The 20008-nt window shown below is 40.1% G+C and overlaps 1 protein-coding gene across 1 annotated transcript in view; it reads left to right on the top strand.

Annotated features, from left to right (window-relative positions):
- VWF (von Willebrand factor) overlaps window positions 1-20008 on the top strand; it is a 132589-nt gene that overhangs the window by 65930 nt on the left and 46651 nt on the right. The window contains exons 27-32 of the mRNA XM_051770709.1: window positions 164-299; window positions 3248-4587; window positions 5324-5443; window positions 7305-7448; window positions 16332-16475; window positions 17665-17829. Of these exons, the coding sequence (XP_051626669.1) occupies window positions 164-299; window positions 3248-4587; window positions 5324-5443; window positions 7305-7448; window positions 16332-16475; window positions 17665-17829 (2049 nt within the window). The remainder of the gene's footprint in view (window positions 1-163; window positions 300-3247; window positions 4588-5323; window positions 5444-7304; window positions 7449-16331; window positions 16476-17664; window positions 17830-20008) is intronic.

Here is a 20008-nt window from a genome sequence, read left to right as displayed (position 1 = left end):
GGAGATACTGCTCTGTGTTGAGCTGGCAGTGGCCATAAAACCAAACACAGTGTTCAGAAGGTTTGAGCCCACCTGAGAAGAGTCTATATGTTTTTAGTGCAATGATTAGTTTTAAAATTTGTGAAAATTGGCATCTTTTTACTGATGTGCTATTTCGAAACAGGGAAAATACTTGATGAACTGTCCCTGGATTGTGTCAGTCCAGAAGACTGTCCTGTGTGTGCAGTTGGAGATGACAAGATCCCACATGGAAGAAGAGTAGTTTTGAACAGAGATGATCTACAGCGCTGTCAGTCTTGGTATGATGGGTTTGTGCAGTGAATGCTGAGTGGGATGAAGGGACAGGAGTGAAGTACATCAACATTAATAAGTTTATTGGTGTAAATTTAAATGTATTGCTGACAGGAAAACTTGGAGGCCACTTTTTACATCAATTCCCCTTCACATAGAGCCCAAAGCTGAAATTTTTCAGTGACGGAAGGGATTATAGGATGTCAGCTGAACTAAAATTCATAAATTCCTTTCAAAAAAGGCCTTTTCCCATGTGTAGGTGGCCCTCCTGGCTTCAGATGTTTCACTTCTTTTTGTGCAATGTGTGATTCAACATCAATAAAGTTGTCAGACTCTTTCCCTCTGCCAGCGCTAAAAAATATCCCGCGCATGGCGCAGGGTCCAAATGTGCACTCAGTGTAGAACTTGCTGAGATTATTAGCAGTTGGAATTGTGTACTGTTACTGCAAAACCAATTTCCACAAGATTTTAAGGCGGTCTGATCCTGCATGCATGCATTTCCAAATGTGATGGAATGCATGGCAGGGTGCAGGGTGCTGTGCACCGAGCAGGATGAGGACCCTCGGCTGCAGTGCAGCAGAGACTGTTTGCATTCTGTATAATTGTATAATGCCCTGTGGCATATTATGTATTATCTGAAAGTTTGGCATTCCCCAGATGTCTGGACCCTTGATGGATACTTTCACCAGTCACTTATAATGCTGTGAATACAAGAGATTTTTCCATCCTGTAAATTGATCAGATTTAATGGAAAGTGAGTTGTGAAACCGCAGCAGTTATTAGGGCAAACTAACACCTTAACTCCAAGTGCTCTGAACCTCACAGAAGCTCTAAATGGGTGCAAACTTCCAATTTCCAGTCTCTTGCCAGAGCTCAGGTACGTCCGTGCTATAAACCCAGGGCTTGAGCTCTAAGGCTGATCAATTAAATATATATTTTTTTAACAATATACACAAAGAACCTTGAATTCCATCAAAAGGTCAAAAAAGAGTCTCCATAAATGAGTCTCTGTTCCCTAATTTTTGTAATCCGTAATAATAATTTATCTTAAATGTTGATACACTGACCACTGCTCACAAAAGATTTCAGAACATTAGGAAAACTTACCTCACTAGGGAAACATCCTTTTGCATAACTGTCACCTAATTTAGATGCCTACACCATCTGTACAAACAATAGAAAATATTGCACAAAAATGAATTTCATAGCAAATATCCAAAGGAAATTGGAAACTAGAAGAGCCTTGTTCATATTAGGATTAAAATAATAAATCTACTGCTGCTGTATGCTAATGCCAGAAGTAGCTGTACATTTTGCAATTAGGAAGATACTACAATAAGCCTGAAGAGAACAGAACACTTAAACTAAGAGAACTTGAATGAAGGTGCCATGTGTAAAGTGAAGCATTTTCCTGGAAAATGGCACCTTCTTCCATTACTGACTCATTTAGTTCATACATCCTGGGTTTTCTCTGGCAGTGAAAACAAGCATTTTTTGATCCTTGCTCTTTCACAACCTTTCCCTATTCTGTTTCTTGGACTGTCCAGTAAGACAAGGAGAACATATAGACTGACTCTGTTCCACCCTGTGTGTGAGTACAGTCATGTTCTTTGCTCTGATAAGTGAAGCTGATCAGAGGGCTGGAACACCTCTCCTGTGAGGAAAGGCAGAGAGAGTTGGGATTGTTCAGCCTGGAGAGGAGAATTATCCAGGGAGACCTTGATGTGACCTGTCAGTACTTAAAGGGAGCCTATGAGAAAGATGGGGACAAACTTTTTAGCAGAGCCTGCTCTGACAGGACAGGGAGTAATGATTTTAAACTGAGAGAGAGCCAGTTTAGACTGGATATAAGGAAGAAGTTTTTACAATGAGAGTTGTAAAACGCTGGCATAGGTTGCCCAGAGAGGTAGGAGATACCCCATCCTGGGAAACATTTCAGGTCAGGCTGGATGGGGTTCTGAGGAGCATGATCTGCTGAAGATGTCCCTGCTTTTTGCAGGAGGGTTGGACTAGATGGCTTCTAAGAGTCCCTTCCAGCCCAAATGATTCTATGATTCTAGGAGATAAAGAGAATCGTGCAAGCAGGAATCAGAAGGGCAGAAGTTTTAAAGACTTGCTAAAGGTGGATGAATTATAAACAAGTTCCTGAAAGGTGGAGGGTGACAGAGGTGGAAAAAACTCACAGTGGTACAGAAGGGTGAATAGTGGAAAAGGCAGAGATGGGGGAAAATGAAAATAGGAGCTGATATAGAAAGGGAAAAATGGAGGTGAGTAGAAATATTGGAAATAAACCATTTAATATGAGAAAAGGGACTGAAAGAAATCATGGCAAATAACAGGAAGATAAGAGACATAAAAAACAATGGAGGACAAACATGTGCTAAATGTTGTATTCAGAACAAAATGAAGTCAGGAAAAAAACCCCAGGAATTCGTAGCACTTCAGAGGAGGAAAAAAGGCTTAATTTCACCAAGGTTAAAAGCTGGGTAATCCAGACCCCTGTACAAAATGTGCGGAGTCGTATCAGAACTAAAACATCTTTCCTGCTGTAGGGTTTTACTTTGTGTTGGCTGCCTCCAGTTTGCCTCATGGTTTGCCTCATGGTTTGCTTCCCTGTGAAGCAAACTGGATTAACCAGTTCAGTCCACCATTAGTTTGTAGGCATCTGTGTTGATGCTCATTGGGTTCCTGGACAGTTTTCAGACATGGATTTTACACATTCTGCCAAAGGCTTATGTAAGGACAAACGTGCATAAACATGTAGGATTTAGCTGTACAATACCTTGAGGGGAGTTGTGGGGAAATGGGCTGGAGGGGAAAAAATCCTTCATGTCGTACTTTATTTTTGTTGTGCTTTTGAGATATTTAATTGGTTTTGTGTGAACATTCTTTTATTATGTGTGGATGATGTGTTATTATAAGCATTATTATTTACAGTTGCTTCCAATTTTCGTAGTCTGTGTGAAGGGAAGAACTTAACCTGTGTAGCCTGTGAGCCCGTGGAGAGCACCCTAACACTGACAACACCTATTCCAGAGGAGGATATTGAGCGACCAGCCAGTGAATACTCGTGCAGCAAGATGATGGACTTGGCCTTCCTAATTGATGGCTCCAATAAACTGTCAGAGGAGGACTTTGAACAGCTGAAGTCTTTTGTAATTGGTGTGATGAAGAAACTCCACATCTCCCAAAAGAAAATCCGAGTGTCAGTTCTGGTGTATAGGGGTGGTCCCACAATCTATCTTGGCCTTAAAGACATTAAAACAAACTCCCAGATGAGAAAAATTGTCCAAGGCATAAAATACACTGGTGATAAAGAAGCGTCTGCCTCTGAAGTCCTTAAATACACTGTGTTTCACGTGTTTGGAAAAGCAGAAAGGACCAATGCTGCCAGAATTGCAGTGCTATTTATAGCAAGCAAGTCTTCAGGAAAAGTCCGCGGCATCCTCCAACTGATGAAGAATAGAGATATCGCAGTAATACCTGTGGGGATCGGGCCCCACATCAATGTCGAGCAAGTCAAGTTCATTGAAAGGCAATCACCACTTAATAGATCCTACCGAGTGAGCAATGTTTTAGAACTAATGGACAGGGGAGATGATCTCATTGATGGTCTGTGTGAACTTGGACCTGAAGAAAGTCCTCTGTTACTGGCTACATCCGCTCCAACGATGTCTGGTGTCCTCCTTCCCCCTTCGGGATCCACAGCCCCACCACCCTCTTCAGCAAAGCCCCCTCCCCAAAAGCTGGATATTGCTTTTCTTGTGGAGGGCTCTGACAATGTGGGGGAGGAAAATTTCAATAAAGTGAAGGAGTTCATTGAGAAGGTGGTCACAGGAATGAACGTGGGATGGGACGATATTCATGTTACAATCATGCAGTATTCAGAGACTGTCACTCTGGAGTATTCCTTTAGGGAAATGCAGTCAAAGGAAAATATTATTGAGAAGGTGAGGGGCATACCCTACCAAGGAGGGAAGGCTACCAACACTGGGAATGCCCTCAATTATATTTCCAAACACACATTTACAACAGCGAATGGGGGCAGGCAAGATGTTCCTCGCTTGGTATATATGGTGTCATCCAGTCCTTCCACGGATGTTATCACACGACCCCCCAGGAGCATAAATGTTATTCCCATAGGCATAACCCCTGGTGCAAATATCCAAGAGCTCAGAAGGATCAGTCAGCCTAATAACCCAATTATCTTGAATAGTTATAACAGACTTATTGAAGAAGCACCTGAATTAGTACTGCAGTCATGCTGCTCTCACAGACGTTGGACTGAAATTATAGGTAAAATTGGAAGTATTTTCTGTGTAATTTCCTCTATCCTATCTCTTCCCTTTACCCCTCAAATTGATGAAATTTGAAGGACCCCTGTGTCTGTTTTGGTATATTGTTGTCCAAATGCCAGGGAAGGACTATCTGCCTTCATTAGAGGATGAAGATGTTGCCCCAGTTCAGCAGAACTCTGCACAGACCTGCAGTGAGCCTTCTGTAGGCTCAGAATTTCTTGTGTTCTTTTGTCAGTAAAGTACAGTAGTTTTCAAATCGGCTGGAGGAGAAAACCACTTATTCTTCTCTAGTATAATACAAAAATTTACCTTCTGTTTCCTGAAGTCTTCATTGGGTTTTTCTTTTTTTATTGCTTTTTTGTTTGTTTGTTTGGGGGTGATGAAGTTATTTTTTGGGTTTTGTTAGTTTGTTTTTGTTTTGTTTGTTCTTGATTTGTATTGGGTTTTTTTTGTTGTCGTTGTTTATTGTTGGTTTTTGTTTTAGTCCCCTGAGAGTAAAATAAAATTAGTACAAAAGCAGGAATTGAAATACTCATGCATCCCACTGAATATGAATCTCAGGGTTTTCATTAAAGGGGCATCACTTACTGTTTTAACTGGTCATTATCCTGCTTTGTTTTCCCAAGATACAAATATATCTACCCTTTCTGCTCCTACCCATAGATTAGCAGATGCTACTTCTGCTTATCATGTATAAAATAACCTTTTTCCCTTTTCCTCCACCCCACCCTCAGAGCTGTGCAACAAACCTATGGATGTCATGTTTCTTCTGGATGGAAGTTCCAACATTGGAGCAGCAGAGTTCGAGGAAATGAAGAGCTTTGTGCGGGCATTTATTGAAAGTGTCGTGATCAGTACGTACCTGTCTTTTAACTAAAACACACCAGGATGTTTGGTGTTCTTTTGCTTGTACAGGACAAAGCAACTCCTCAGCGTAGGTTTTTCAATTTTTATTTTTAAATAACTCATTCCAATTGAAGTTTATATCGGGGAAATCAGGCTAGTCAAGTTTTTTGTTGAGATACAGTTCAGTTTCCTCCCAAACCAAGCTGTTGTGGTTCAGGTAGATACAGGTTTGACATCCAGTTCTGTGAGCTGTGTGATGAGGAGTAGCTTGGACGTGTGGTGTTGAGCACTTCCATGTAAATACTGTGTGTGCCAAACAGGACAGGGGGTCTCTGTCACAGGATGGAGATTTACTTAAATATTATTGTGACAGAAAAGTGAAAATACACGGTTTTGGTTCAGTTCTGAATAGGGTTCAACATACTTGAAAATAATAGCTCAAGTTCAGTTCTGGTCCAAATCAGAATGGGTAATTCAGAGGGGTTTTGCTTCAGGTTTGGTCTGACTGCAAGGTTTTGGTCTTTTTGTGCCATTGTACCAAGTCCATCCACATGGCAAGGGCTACACAGGATCCCTTGTTTTCCCAGTAGCATTTAACAAACCTGGATTATTTTTCTTAATTAGAATTGTACTTTTTCAATTCAGCATTAAACCATTTCCAGGAAGCAACTGCTGTTACTGGTGGTGTTTCTCGCTGGGTTTTGACATGTTTGTGTTATACTTGTGCTTCCAAAAGAGGTGATAATTAGAGAACTCACAGAGGAAAAGTATAGCATTTCTGTATGTGTAGAATAACTTGGATTTTTTAGAGATCCTACATGGAAGACACTGATTCTGAAAATTGCATGCATGCATGATATAAAGAAGCAAGACAAGTGAAATAAACACAAACTATACAATAAAGAGGCAATTTCTTTTAGTCCAGGTGTCTTCCTTATCTTTGAAGCCTGTAATAGCAAATGTTATATCATTAACAAAAGGACATCAATAAACTAGCTATGAAATACTCCTCCATGAAAAAACTATAAAGTGTAGATGGTAACCAGTATTCAATATAGGACTGCAACATTTGGGTGGATGAAATAACAATGATTAACTTCATTCATAAATGTTTTGCAACGAATTGGTAAAGACTAATTTTGGTCTATACATAAATATCTTCAGTACACAGTAGAAGTCCTTCTAAGGCCATGAGGAGAGATACAGCCAATCATTATAAGCAATGTATTGCCTGGTTCAATTCTGCAAATCTGATGTTTTGTAACTATCTATATCAACTCTCAGTTAACAGTTTTATTAATACTTCTTACATAATGTATAATCAGAACCAGGATGTCAGAAGAAAGCAGAACTTGGAATTTCTCTTCATTTGCTTGTGCTGCTCAAACTCCCTGGGTGCATTATGTCCCATGCACGTCACTCCAGTGATGTATGACAGAAGGAATTTTGCATGGAATGGTGTCATCCAGGGAGCTTGGCCCACCTGACAAATGGGGCATCAGACTACTGCTTGTGCAAAAGAATGTGCACATAAAAAAGTGATGTTTAGACAATTTTAAAATGGAAAAGGAATAATGTTGGAGATCAATAAAGTGAAATTCTCCAATCATGGTCAAATTGATTTGGGGTAAAGCACTGCATGCTGACTCCTGACAGAAAATCAATGGTTTCCAGCAGCTGTGTATTTTTTTCATATGGGTATTGTTCAGTTTTGATCTTTTGATTGAAAATGCAACTTCCACACTCCGATGGAAAAATCACTGTCTAGTTGTGCTTAATGTAAATCACAAGCACAAGGTATCCTTTAGATTTATTTTAAGGCATTCATATGCACTGCTTAAAGTGTTTATTTTCTTCTTTCTGCTTCAGGTGATACTTCAGTTCATGTGTCAGTTCTGCAATATGCCAGGGAAAATAATCTAGAAATCTCGTGGAACGTGCCTCAAGAGACTGAAAGGCTCGTAGACATGGTGCAGTCCATTCAACAAAGGGAGCAAGGTCCTACCAGACTAGGTGAGTGATTTTTTTGCATGTTGATGTTTAAGCAAGAGGAGGAAATCCACCACTCCTCAGAAATGCTAAATATAGCCTGACCCCAAGCAGCAATTTATGTCAGTGCCATTGTGGTAGTGTTCTGGAGTAGGACTCTTAAGCTGTTTTGTTTTTTTTTTTTTTTTGTTCATTCATACCTTTATTATGTGTATGTTGCTTGTTAAGGTTAAGTTTTCTCTATTAAAATGTATCAGTAGGTTACACGAATTATAGTTTATCTTAATGCATTTTGGAAAGAAGCCTTGAAGTAATTCTCAGGATTTGCATTCATTACCTTCCAAGCCAGCAAAACATAATTAAGAAGTAAAGACTTTGATCATTAACCTTTCAGTGCTGATAAGTTGATTAGACATTTAGCAGCAGAACTGCTTACACTGACTTCAGTAGTGCCCTTGCAGATGTTTGTGCTGAACCAGTCTAACCCACCTGATTGAAAACCAGGAAAACAGCAGTTATATTCTTTGTGGTTCAGCTCCCTCATCCAAGTTGTTGTGCTGGTTCCACAAGGACTTGGGCTGGCACAAGGACTGGGGATGGTGCCAGGGAGCAAGGATTGCCCAAGGCGGCACCTTAGCTAAGAGTTCCTTGTGAAATGTCATCTTCTGTTCCAGACAACTGAAAAACATGTCCACTTCAATTTTCATGTGCTAAAACATCACACAGATTTCTCACTGGGTCTGTGGAAACTCAGTGCACACACATGTATCAGTTGCAGGGTTCAGCAAGAAATGATTCTCCTGTAGCATATCTGATCTTTCACCACATATACTGAGAATTTTGTTCTTCTGGATTGGAACCACATTTGTTCTGGCAGACACCTAGCATTAGGGTCCTTTAAGAGTCAAGGAATACAGAGATTTTTAGGGTCTTTGGCCTACTTTGGACTGTAAAGAGTTATTGGTCCAGAAAAGTGAGAAATAAAACTTGACTTCCATAGTTCGCAGGAGGATTAGCTATGATTGCTTTCTCAGCCTGGAGAAATAAAAATACCAGATGGCTGATGAGACTTCTATAGGCTCGTTGTGGGATAAGTTGTTGCATACACAGAGATAAGTTTTGTGAAGCCTTCCATGTAATGTGCATAGAAAGGCACTCGGAGCTGCAGGATAAACAGAGCAAACATGGCCTTTGGGAAATGAAATGGGAGAGGCAGCCACATGACATCCTCGTTAGTGATTTGTTTATGTCTCATTGGAAAATGCTCAGAGACCGTGATGAGGGATGTGCTATACTGAACCAAAATGGAATAGAGGAGAAGTAGTTCCTCCCAAATGAAGTAATGAAAATAAGTCACTGCGGTCCTGTCCTGCACCTTGTACCGTGTGTGAATCCTCCTGGCTGTGTAGGAGACAGGAAAAGTAGGGCCATTCATGTCTTTGTGTCTGTCCTTCAGCCTCTGGAAATGCAGAGGCTGCTTGAGAAGTGTAGATGGCTCCATCAGGATGTTGCAGTTCTTTAGTCAGCCTTGGAAATCTTTTCTAGCCTATGCTTGCTCAGGATTTACCCTTTAAAAATGTCATTGCTATTAGACTGGTGATGTTTCTTCTCATTTGCACTGGCCTCCCTATGGTGGAAGCACAATCCAGTGTAATCTTTATTCTGTCTTTGCTGATCCAAATCAGGCTAATTTAGTCAAAAAAGCTGTATGTGCAGAGAGCAACTGTAGATTGTTGTCATCAGCAGAAAGTGTTCCCTTTTCTTCATCACTAAATCACAAGAAAACTCCAGAAGAGAGAGAGACCTTTTAGTACAGAGTATTTGAGGGCATAGAAAGACCAGAAAAAAGCAGCCTATACCACAAAGCTTCTCCATGCTTATGCAGTGGGGACATTCAATAACATCAGGCAAATTTTGGCTCAAGAGGAAGCTCTGGGGATATTAAAACATCATGAAATTGTTTTCAACTTCGCTTAAGAAACAACTAAAAAAAAAAAAGGAAGAATAACTGCAAGAAGAGCTGACTGAATAAGCCTTCATTCAGCTCAAAAAGTGATCTGTGCAAGAGAACTGAGGATCACAAAAACGTGCCTCTGTTCAGCGTTTGTTGGTGTTTAGGAGAGTCACAGGGAGCACATTGAGCAATCCCTACAGTAAATACTGCTTAACACTTTATAAAAACATGGCTTTGCTTGCTTATAATGCTAGTAAAAGTCTCTCATTTAGGCTGATGTTTCCCATGCCCACTGTCTGCCTCAGACTCAAAATTTGGAGGAAGTGTGGCTCAACTGTATTAAAAGCATCATCAGGGAAAGAAATGTGTGTTCCCACCACCAAGAAAAAAACCCCTTCAGTAGTTTTACTGCAACTTCCAATTATTATTAAAATATTTGATTAGCAACATTCATCTTTGCTGTCATGATTAAGAAGGTATAAATTGTCTTTTTCTTCTAAACGTCACTGTAGTTTAGGAAGCACAGACCCACCATAGCACTTTCCCTTTTGCAGATCTGTGCCCCAGATGATGTGATCTATACAGAATTTCCAGAATCTTGCTCCCCATCACCCACCCAAGGCCGTGGGTTTGCCAGCAGCTGCTCTGATCAGAGGGCTCCCATTCACTGACAGAGATCTCCTTCACTTGTTTTCCTGCTAGTATTTCTGAGCTGGTGGTGCCAACTGGTTTCTGAAGCCAGCTTGGGGTGCCTACTAATCTCTTGCCTGAGCTAATTTAATTCACTGTCCTCCAGGTTTTTTTGCTTGCTTGTTTTTTTGCAGTTAATTCCTTACAAGGTTTGTGAGTTGAATGTGCTCCTGGTGAGGCCCGGGATCATCAAAAGCCCTTGGTGGTAAGCAAAATGCAGGATTTGTGATTTCCTGCAGAGACAGGAGAGCAGAAGAGAGGTTTTGGGGCCTTGTAGCCTGCTTCTTTCAGTGTTGGTGAGGCGTTGGACTGAGATTTGTCATGCTCATGAAAAGTTCAGCCATTCTGTTAATCGACACATGTTAGTGCCAGAATATCAGTGTGCTCAAAACTGAGTGTCTAAAGCACTGATCTGTGGGATCAGTTTGCAATAGCTAAGTTGTTTCAAAATTAAAATATTCTTCTATTTTCAGTAAAAAATCCCAACTCAATTTCAAGACCCTAAATTAAGATATCAAGATCAGCCTCAGGATCACAGAGCTCTGAGTGACCTGGTCAAGTGAAAGGTGGCCCTGGTTGGAACTAGATGATACCTAAGGTCCCTTCTGACACAAACCAGTCTATGTTTCCATGATTATCATTATGGAGGGTTGCTCCTTATTAGACAAGTCCTTTGTTAAATAGATCCAATCTGGAATATCCACCATTCAGATAGTGTTGGCTGCTTCTGTATCACTTCGAGTTCTGAGGAACCATTTCTTTTTTGTTTCTTTCCCAGCCAGCTTTCAGGACTTGTGGATGATTAAGGCCTCTTGCAGTACTTTTTCTTTTTTGGTCAAGATGTTGCAGAAATGTGTAACATTAGTGCCACTTAAGGCACTAATTCTCAAGTTCCCAGCAGGAACCTCTGTCCAACTGGAATCCCCTGTCTGTCACAACTCCCAGACCCTCATAGGGGGCTTTACATTTCATTCTTCCTTTCAGACAAAATTAAAGAGAATAATTGCAAACGTTGCTCTTAGGAAGTTTGTGCTTTCCCTGAGGTGTCCACCAAACAGACACGTGTCTGTGTGTTCCAGGTTGGCTTATTCTGGGATGAAGCTTCATTTTTACTTCTTGGATATATTTCATACATTTCTTGGGCACCTTGTGCTCTTTCAAATCATTCCATGATGTTCATAGCTGCTCCCAGTCTAATATCTGTGATTCAGATTATTAGCATGCCTTTTTACATATTTTTCCTCCTCCATCCAAATCATTAATGAAACTGTTCAATAAGGCAGAATCTGGTGTAATTCCCTGTAGACTCCCAGTAAACACCTCCAACCCTACTCAATAGCAGATTGTCTTTTATCATTAAGCTTGTTTATGTCCATTTAACCAACTTTCAGTCTTTTGTTCGTCTAGAAGTTTCTGCATTCTGAATTATTACTTCAGAATACAATTCTGGCTTAAAAGTCCATCAGGTGATTAAAAAAAAAACTTAAGAAAAAATTATTTAGCTAATTAGCCCTTATTAAACAGTCTTGTTGAATTCAACCAAAAAAAGGTTTTTACAAAGCCCTTTCTGACTGTCAGAAGTTGAACATCAGATTTTCAGTGTCTTAGCTGAGGGGACCATGGAGTAATGCCATCCCTTCTCCTTTCCCCTCCCCAGCCTTCAGCCTTGTAGGATGTCTTCTGTTGGTTTTGCTTTAATGATTATTCCAAACATGACAATTTTTATACTCTATAGTATCAATAAGGCAGGAGTGTATCAGCACTGGAAGATGGGCAGAAGGTGCTATTCTGTGCTGGCAGCCTTTGGAATGACTGAAATGCCTCTTGATTTAGAAACACCTTTTTTAAAGTAGCCCATATAGATCAACTGCTATTTTGTTTTCTCTTTTTATTTATTTGCATTTTTTTCCCTGGACATACCCAATGATTTGGGTCAAGCCCTACTGACTGAGCTGGAAGGGCTCAGTGCTCCTGCAGGCCAGGCCTTTTCGTTCAGTTCTTCAGATAAATGTCTAGATGTGAGATTTGGGAAGGGAGGGTGTGAGCTTGTGAGAAGTTAATTGTGGTCATTATGCCTGTCAGGGCCACCACAAGTGTAACAGGTTAGGAGGCAGAAGGAGAAGAGGGGACAAGAAGTCAGGGACAGACAACCAGACACACATTCCCCATAGCATCTGCTGCCTTTGGGAATAGATATTTTATTGTGTGTCACACTGCTCTCAGTTCTGCTGTTCTCCTGCATGCAGTGAATGCTCTTGCCTTTGAGACTTCCATCTTGATTTCTCATGGGTTGTATGTCTGATGCCTATAATACATGTGAGTGTAGAAGTAATTTTGCTTCCAAAGCCTGTTTGTTGCTTTTTTTTTTTTCTTTTGGTAGCACATTGTGTATGTAAGAAACAGAAACCATTTGTAAAAAGAATACATGACAGTAACAGAGTTTACTCTTGTATTCAGTATGTGGGAACATATTGGCTGCTACTCCAGGCTTAGGGTCACAGAGAAAATGCTTAAGAATGTGCAACCAACCCCAAAGCCCATAGCAAACCTCCCATTCAATTCACTGGGGCTTGTATGATACCCCCTGTCAGTGCTGCCAAGGGATGTTTTGTCTGGCACAGGTTGCCCAGGGAAGCTGTGGCTGCCCCATCCCTGGAAGTGTCCAAGGCCAGGCTGGATGGGGCTCTGAGCAACCTGAGATAGTGGAAGGTGTCCCTGCTCATGGCAGGGGGTTGGAATGAGATGGGCTTTAAGGTCCCAGACCATTCTGTGATTCTCTCTCTGTTTCTATGCTTTGAACACTCTTTCCGGTCTTAATACAACCTTGTGTTGGTGTTTATCTCAGTGTAAACATGTTAAATTTCCTTTATTGGTGTGGAAATGTCAGTTTACTGTTGTGTCATAGTGTTCAAGTTGGTTGGTTCACTAGTGCTGGAGAGTTTTTATTGTGGCCTCTGAGGGATTTGGTGAATCCCTCTGTGGTGAGAAATAGAGACAAACAGCTGAGAAGTGACAGCTTCCAGTTTGGGATGGGGACTTTGAGTCCCTCTAGCAGGACAAAAGTGTTCATTTGATCATGTCTTCAGACACCTGGCTCTTTTCTCGGGAGCTGGCTTCAAAATAAGGGGAGAAATCCGAAGAGATTTTAGGACACTAAAACAAATTTTCCGTGCATTAAATTGAGTAACTGGCTTTGGGGGACTTTAAAATAGTCACTGGTTCTGTTGCAATGGTACTTGATTTCTTTACGAGAAATTATAAAAATAATGGATTTTCCAGTTTACAAATATGTATGGAAGTTTCTGAAAATTTTCAGAATTAACGTGAGAAAGAGAAAGGGAGCTGGAGCTGCTGGTGACCACACCAACACACAAAAGTCAAAGAGTCATTAAAAAAAAACAAACAGCAAACAGAGAAATTTCAAGTGCTTGTCACAAATTGAATGAAAAATCATTTGTGATTCTTACTGTGCAAAAGTTTAACTTAAAATATTTGAAAGTTAAAACCTGAAATACTTTCTTTTTTGTAATTATTTATAGGACAAAAGGGAAATGAGTCAATCTTCTGGCGCAGTGACCATCCTGGAGCAATCTCAGGGATTTGGAATATAGTCATAATAATTTTCTGTATTTTGTTTTATCCTCAGTTATTTATAGCTAACCTGCCACTTTGCATCTAACATTCCACCTCTACAGACACAAAACCATTTGTAGCAAGGGTTGTGAGAACTGTAGAGGACATGAGTTAATACCTGGAGTTAGTTAATTTTTGTGGTCAGGAATAGTAGTTTGTGAAATGGAATCACCATCACCTGAACAATAATGGTGCTTTAAAATGTGGTTTTTTGCATGTAGAAAAACATTCAAAATGTTGAGATTTTCACTGAACAGAAACTCAGAAGCATTTTTATTTCATATATAAAATATAATTCAGAATTATAGTGGGAATGAAAATCAAATTATAGGAATGAAATTAATCTACACAGTTGTAAGAACTAAATAAAAGATAATAATTGCATAGCAAGAAACAGAAGAGAGACGTCCTATTGTGTTCTTAAATGCTGTTGAAAGCATTCTGTTGAATTGATTTAAACAAACATGAATCATTCTATTTAAGAAGTTGGACTTGGGAAAATAGGTGACCTTTTCTAGAGGGGAGGTTTATAGTGGAGGTAACGCCACGTGAGAGATGGAAGCTTATAAAAGGGGATATTGGTGTGGATCCTATTCCTGCTTTAGGTCCAACAGGGCCTGGCAGCAGTTCCTGGTTGGTCCCAGATCTTTAGTTTTGGGCATCTGTGTGGAGAGATGACACTTGAATGTGAGGCTGTGGAGGAATTAGTGATAATGGGCTAATGGAGAAGTGGCTGGATAAGTTGGAAAGGGGATATGAGGCTGCCAGGGACTGTAGGGGTGTATAGGACAACAGGGAAGGGTGGGGGAAGCAACAGTATTTGAGAAGGAAGCTTGACCTGCAAACCAGTGCTGTGGCAAAGGAAACATTTGAGGTTTTTTTTCAGATATCTATTCTAGGCTAGATTCTTCCATGGGGTAAATTCTTCCTAAAACTCTTACTGAAACTTTGTTGAATATCCAGTTGCTGTTGCCATGATATCATAGAATCTCAGAATGATTTGGGTTGGAAGGGACCTTAAGGATCATCTCTTTCCAACACTCCTGCCATGGGCAGGGATGTCCCCCACTATCCCAGGTTGCCCAGAGACCAATCCAGCCTGGCCCTGAACACTTCCAGGGATGGGGCAGCCCCAGCTTCTCCGGGCAACCTGTGCCAGGGCCTCCCCACCCTCTGAGTAAAAAATTTCTTCCTCACATCAAATCTAATCTCTCTTTTTTTAGTTTAAAACCACTCCCCTTCGTCCTGTCACTGTCTGCTCATGCAAAAAGTCACTCTCTCTCTTTCATTTTAAACTCCCTTTAAGTACTGAAAGGCTACAGTGAGGTCTCCCTGGAGTCCTCTCTTCTCCAGGCTGAATAACCCCAGCTCTCTCAGCCTTATCAATAGTCAGTGTGCTGACTGAGATTTCTAGAGGTTGTCCATGCTTGCAGCGGCTTGGGAAAAGGATTTTTGCTTCTGTCACTGAATAAGTTTGGGTGACATGATGCAGAAAGGCAAAGTACCGAGTGCTGAGGTGTGCTGAGGTACACTGAGGGTGTGCTGGTGAATTATCTACGGTCTGACTTCCAGTGTTTTTCAAATATGTTTGTTATTATAAATTGTACAGTGAATTCCTTAGGCAAACCTATTTCTGCTCCAGAGTTATTACAGATTACTAAGAGGAACTAGTCTTTTAAAGTGTTTATTGTTCACTGTTCACTGAATGTCACATCAGTCACCCGGTACCATTTTTACTTCCTGACCTGATAACTTTCAAGCCCAAAGGAGCTTTTAAGAAAGCTACATATCATGATTCCCAGTATAAATATTTGTGCAAATACATGTCTAAATGCAAGTACTAACAAAGTGCTCTCTTGCTGAGGTCATGATTCTCAACAAAAATTTGCCTGAGTGTTCACAGATGTTAAATGAAAGGGCAGCAGCTTCCAATTTAAGCCAGTTTGTGATTTGCTAGCTAAGGTAGAATTTCTTTGCAAGTTTTGTGGGGTCTGGTATGTTTTTGATTTTTTTCTTTGTTTTTAATATGGACCACCTGGTTAGATTATGGGTTACTCTGAGATTAGACTTCAGAGAGGTTGCTGGTAGTGGGGAGGCAAGGTGTGCTTTTCACACCCATACTAAAAACTGATGAAATTAAAGAAGCAATAGATCTTCACTAGGAGCAAGAGAAACTCGTGTGTACAGCTCGGCATGGTGTGAAGTTGTGCATCCGTTTGCCACTGGATGTCACTGTTGCTTGGCAGTTGGGAAATAAGAACATCATGTCTGCAATATGTTCTTTCCTTTAGTAGTTACCTTTTCCAGAAGTCTTACTGTGGCGTTGCACTGAAGTGAGGAGCATAGCTTTATTCTTGTGGCCGAGGAGAGGTAGTAAAGTTCCCATTACTGCAGAAACTGGGTAGCTGAGGACGGTCCTCCTGTGTTGGGATGTGTAAATAGTACTGGAAGGTTCTTAAAGCTGAGATCTTTCATGTAGCAGCAATAAAGCAGGCATTAAAAGTCCTTTAAGAATCACTATTTTTCAGTACCTACTACTATAACATTCTAATAGTAAAGTAAGATTTAGTTTTATAGTCTCTTCTGAGTTTTCTATCATATCTCTTATTTATCTCTTCATTTCTTCTCAGGAAATGCCATCGATTTTGTAGTCCAGAATGCAATGTCAGAATCCCACGGGGGCAGACCCAGCGCATCAAAGGTTGCCATAGTCATCGTGTCGGGGAGGTCAGAAGACTCTGTGGAGGCTGCTGCTCTTTCTGCAAGACTCAACAGTAAATCTTCTTTCACTGTCACTATTTTTAAATAGGGTTGCTGCTTTTTAAGTAATGTGCTATAACAAAAGATGGAAAATTAAGAGACTGGTATGTTCATGTAAGTTCTGGCCTTACTGTGCACGATGTTCCAGTAAGAAACAGACCTGAACAAAATGTGCCTGATGAAGATGCCTTGGAGTTACTGGTAAATTCAGTACCAATCTGCAGTTTAAGCTGAACAGCTTCCATGGGCTTCACACATTAGTGGCATTTCATTTTCCAAAGTACTATGGATAGACGGGAATGACAGGAATGCATCTGATATTATAAATTCAGTACTGTTGCAGGACAGTGATCCTTGAAAGGTTCACTGTAATAATAATAATAATAATAGTAACAACAACAACAACAACAACAATAATAATATAATAATTATAATAATTGAAGGTTTTGCTCCGATTCCACACTGACCTGTACAGGAATATACTTCTGCTATCAGTGTGTGCTGCATGATGATTTTTCAAGTTTTCTGTCTGTTCTTTCTGACCTCAGCTTCCTCAGGTGTTCAGCTGAGGAACTTTGACTTACTTTGAAGGTTGCTTTGGGAGCCATTGAATAAGGCGTGGACTACATAGCAACTATCAAGTGTTATTTTCAATTAAATGGCTTGAAAATAATCCAATTGCCATGTAACTGAAGAAAGAAAGCAATATATTGAGACTTTTTGCAATATAAAAAAAGTGAAGATGTTTTCATTAAGTCTGCAGCTGCATTTTGTTGACCATGCATGATCTTACTATGCTTGAGATGAATAGAGCTCACCCTAGTTAATGCTGTGATTAGAGCATTACCATTTCAACCCTTAGTTGCCTTTAGCCAATGTGGAGGGAATTATGCAAGGAATAGGTTACAATTAACTGTTGGAGAAAAACTTTTCTCAGTTCTTTTTTAATTTTCTTTTTAAGAAGCAAATGAAAAAAAGTCCCATAGAATCCTACAATCATTTATGTTTGAAAAGACCTTCAAGATCATCAAGTCCAGCTGTTACCCCAGCACTGCCAAGGCCACTACTACACCGTGTCCCCAAGTGCCCCATCTACATGCCTTTTAAATACTTCCAGTGATGATGACTCCACCACTCCCATGAGCAAAGATCTCCTTCTCCTTTGCATTGCCTAATTAAAACCTTTTTCTTCTCTTTTCCTAGGGGTATCCCTTTTTCCAATTGGTGTTGGGAACAGTTATGATGAAGAGCAGCTAAGGACTTTGGCTGGGCCATCTGCTGCTACCAGAATCATGAAGCTCCAGAATTTCGAAGATTTATCCACTATGATCACATTGAACAATGAATTTATCAAAAAAGTGTGCATGGGTAAGTCCAATAGTTGTGGCTGCATGACTGGAGCAAAACACAAAAATTGAAATGCCCAAACCAGAATGACTCTTCTCATTGTAGAAGTCAACCCGGCGTTCCTTCGCTGGTGTTTTACCAACAATCATCACAAGTGTTAACCTAGACCACTGTCATCACTTCCATGTGAAACAAAACCTGAGCCTTTAAAGCGTGTAGTCAGTTGGTATTCCAATCAGCCAACTGCCAGCAAGGTTTTTAGAACTGCTTGGGCCTGAACTTTTGAGTTGTCACCTTCTTAATCATCGGGGCTGGTCATCAACTGAAGGGCAGCTCAAGCTGTCATGACTGAATGGGACATGCTTCAGAAATGCTAGTTGTGAGTACAGATTTCAAATTGCTTATTTTTCAGACATGATGAGTATGTCTACAAAAAAATCAGCCCAAGTAGAAGAAAAAAGAAGAAGAAGTAATTAACTTTTCCAGGAAAACCAGTACTGGGAAAAAAGTGTCAAATATTTTAAACAAATATTAATTTATTTATACATGAAAATACTCCTCCTCTAAGGAACCTTGATTCAACACTGACCAGTATTTTACCACTTTTGCCTCCTTGATCTGTGTGTATATAGATATTTATTACACATGTTGTTATTTCTGTTCCAATAGCATCTTTGTGTTCTCACCACAAACTACCGTCTCATAGTGTTAGTCATTGCACAGGTTTTTACCAGCATTACAAGGGCTTAGTTCCATCTCCTTTACAATAAGTGGACTTTTTTGCAGAGCCAAGTACCACTGAGAATGAGGAAGTTGCAGAGCGTTCACAGCCCAGCTTGGAGATATCCGATCGTTCTCCGCCGGGATCACTTCTGGCATTTTAAAATCTCTCCAGAGCATCAAACAGCTGCCATTTTCTAGATTTAAACAGCTGCCATTTTCTTTCTTTTCTTTTAATATAAGCTTTTAAAGATGCATTTCCTCTCTTCACACTGTAAAATACGCGGGTTTTCTTGCTGTAAATTACGTTGATCCAAGATATAGGATGAGGAGCAGGAATTTGGAACCAGTAACTATTTTCTTATTGCAATCTGTGCTATAACCTATTAGTACTGGAGGTGAGAGCTTTGCATTTTTATGAAAGCTTTTCTAACAGCTCAAAAAAACTTGAATCATAGCTATCTAATCTTCAACACCTCGATTTGAAAAATTTAGCTCTTCCTTTTGCTGTTGGTAAAGCCTTTGCTGTGGGCTGGAAAATTATAGTCTGATTTTTTGGTGGGGATTTATTTTCTTCTTTGGATTTTTTTGTTTGTTTTAAGTTTCTTACAATCTGTAAAGCATAATTTTCCCCTCCAGACTCACACAGTTGGATTTCTTGTACGGAGGGAGTCTTGCCTTATGTATGGAAGTGTACCAAAAATAATACTATTAAAAAGGTTTAAAAGATTTCCTAAATGCTTTCAAAATACATTACTTGTCCTGGAAAAGACAGAGCACATAGTGAATATAAGATAGCATAGTATAATATTCTAGAAAGAGTTTGCTAGTCAGTGTTTTAATTTCCTAGACATGTGGTTATCACGTTGTCATGCCATAGTACCTATATGAGATTGCTTCCCATATATCTCTAGGTGTGTAGTGAGAGCACATAAACATAGAAACTGCAATTCAGTGGGTGCCCTGTGACCATTTAACTGGTTCTATAAAAAAACTGCTCATCACAGTAATGCCTGAATGTAAGGAAGCTGAATTTGAGTGCTCTTATTGCAGCTATTTGCACATTTATGCTGTATTTGTCTGTTGGCATTTAATAAATGTGTGTGTAAATTCTCATCACCTGCTACTTCCTAGAAATATTCTCAGTTCCTCAAATGATTCAGAAGTAAGGCTGGACCTTCACTCAGAGTTAAAGTCAGGATTTTTTGAAGTACCATCTGGGTGGAGCTGTCAGTACCAGAAGTGCTGTAGAATTACAGCCCAGCTATTGTTCACAGGTTGTTTTGGGATCAGCATCATTGCAAAAGTAAGGAAATGGGAGAAGTAACAAAGGTTATACCTTCTGTGACTTACTCTTATACACTTTGTACAAAAGCCTGCAGTCTTGAGGTAGGGATTCACACATTCTAACACACACAAATAAACTTACAGCCTAAATCATGTTTTTAAATAAGCACTCTGTGTTTTGGTGACCGCCACT

The sequence above is a fragment of the Manacus candei genome, unplaced genomic scaffold (genome assembly GCF_025592945.1).
Source record: "Manacus candei isolate 608988 ecotype Guabito, Panama unplaced genomic scaffold, ASM2559294v1 h1tg000124l, whole genome shotgun sequence".
Taxonomy (NCBI): domain Eukaryota; kingdom Metazoa; phylum Chordata; class Aves; order Passeriformes; family Pipridae; genus Manacus; species Manacus candei.
Note: the sequence above shows the minus strand (reverse complement) of the source record. Positions and strands in the feature narration are given on the sequence as shown.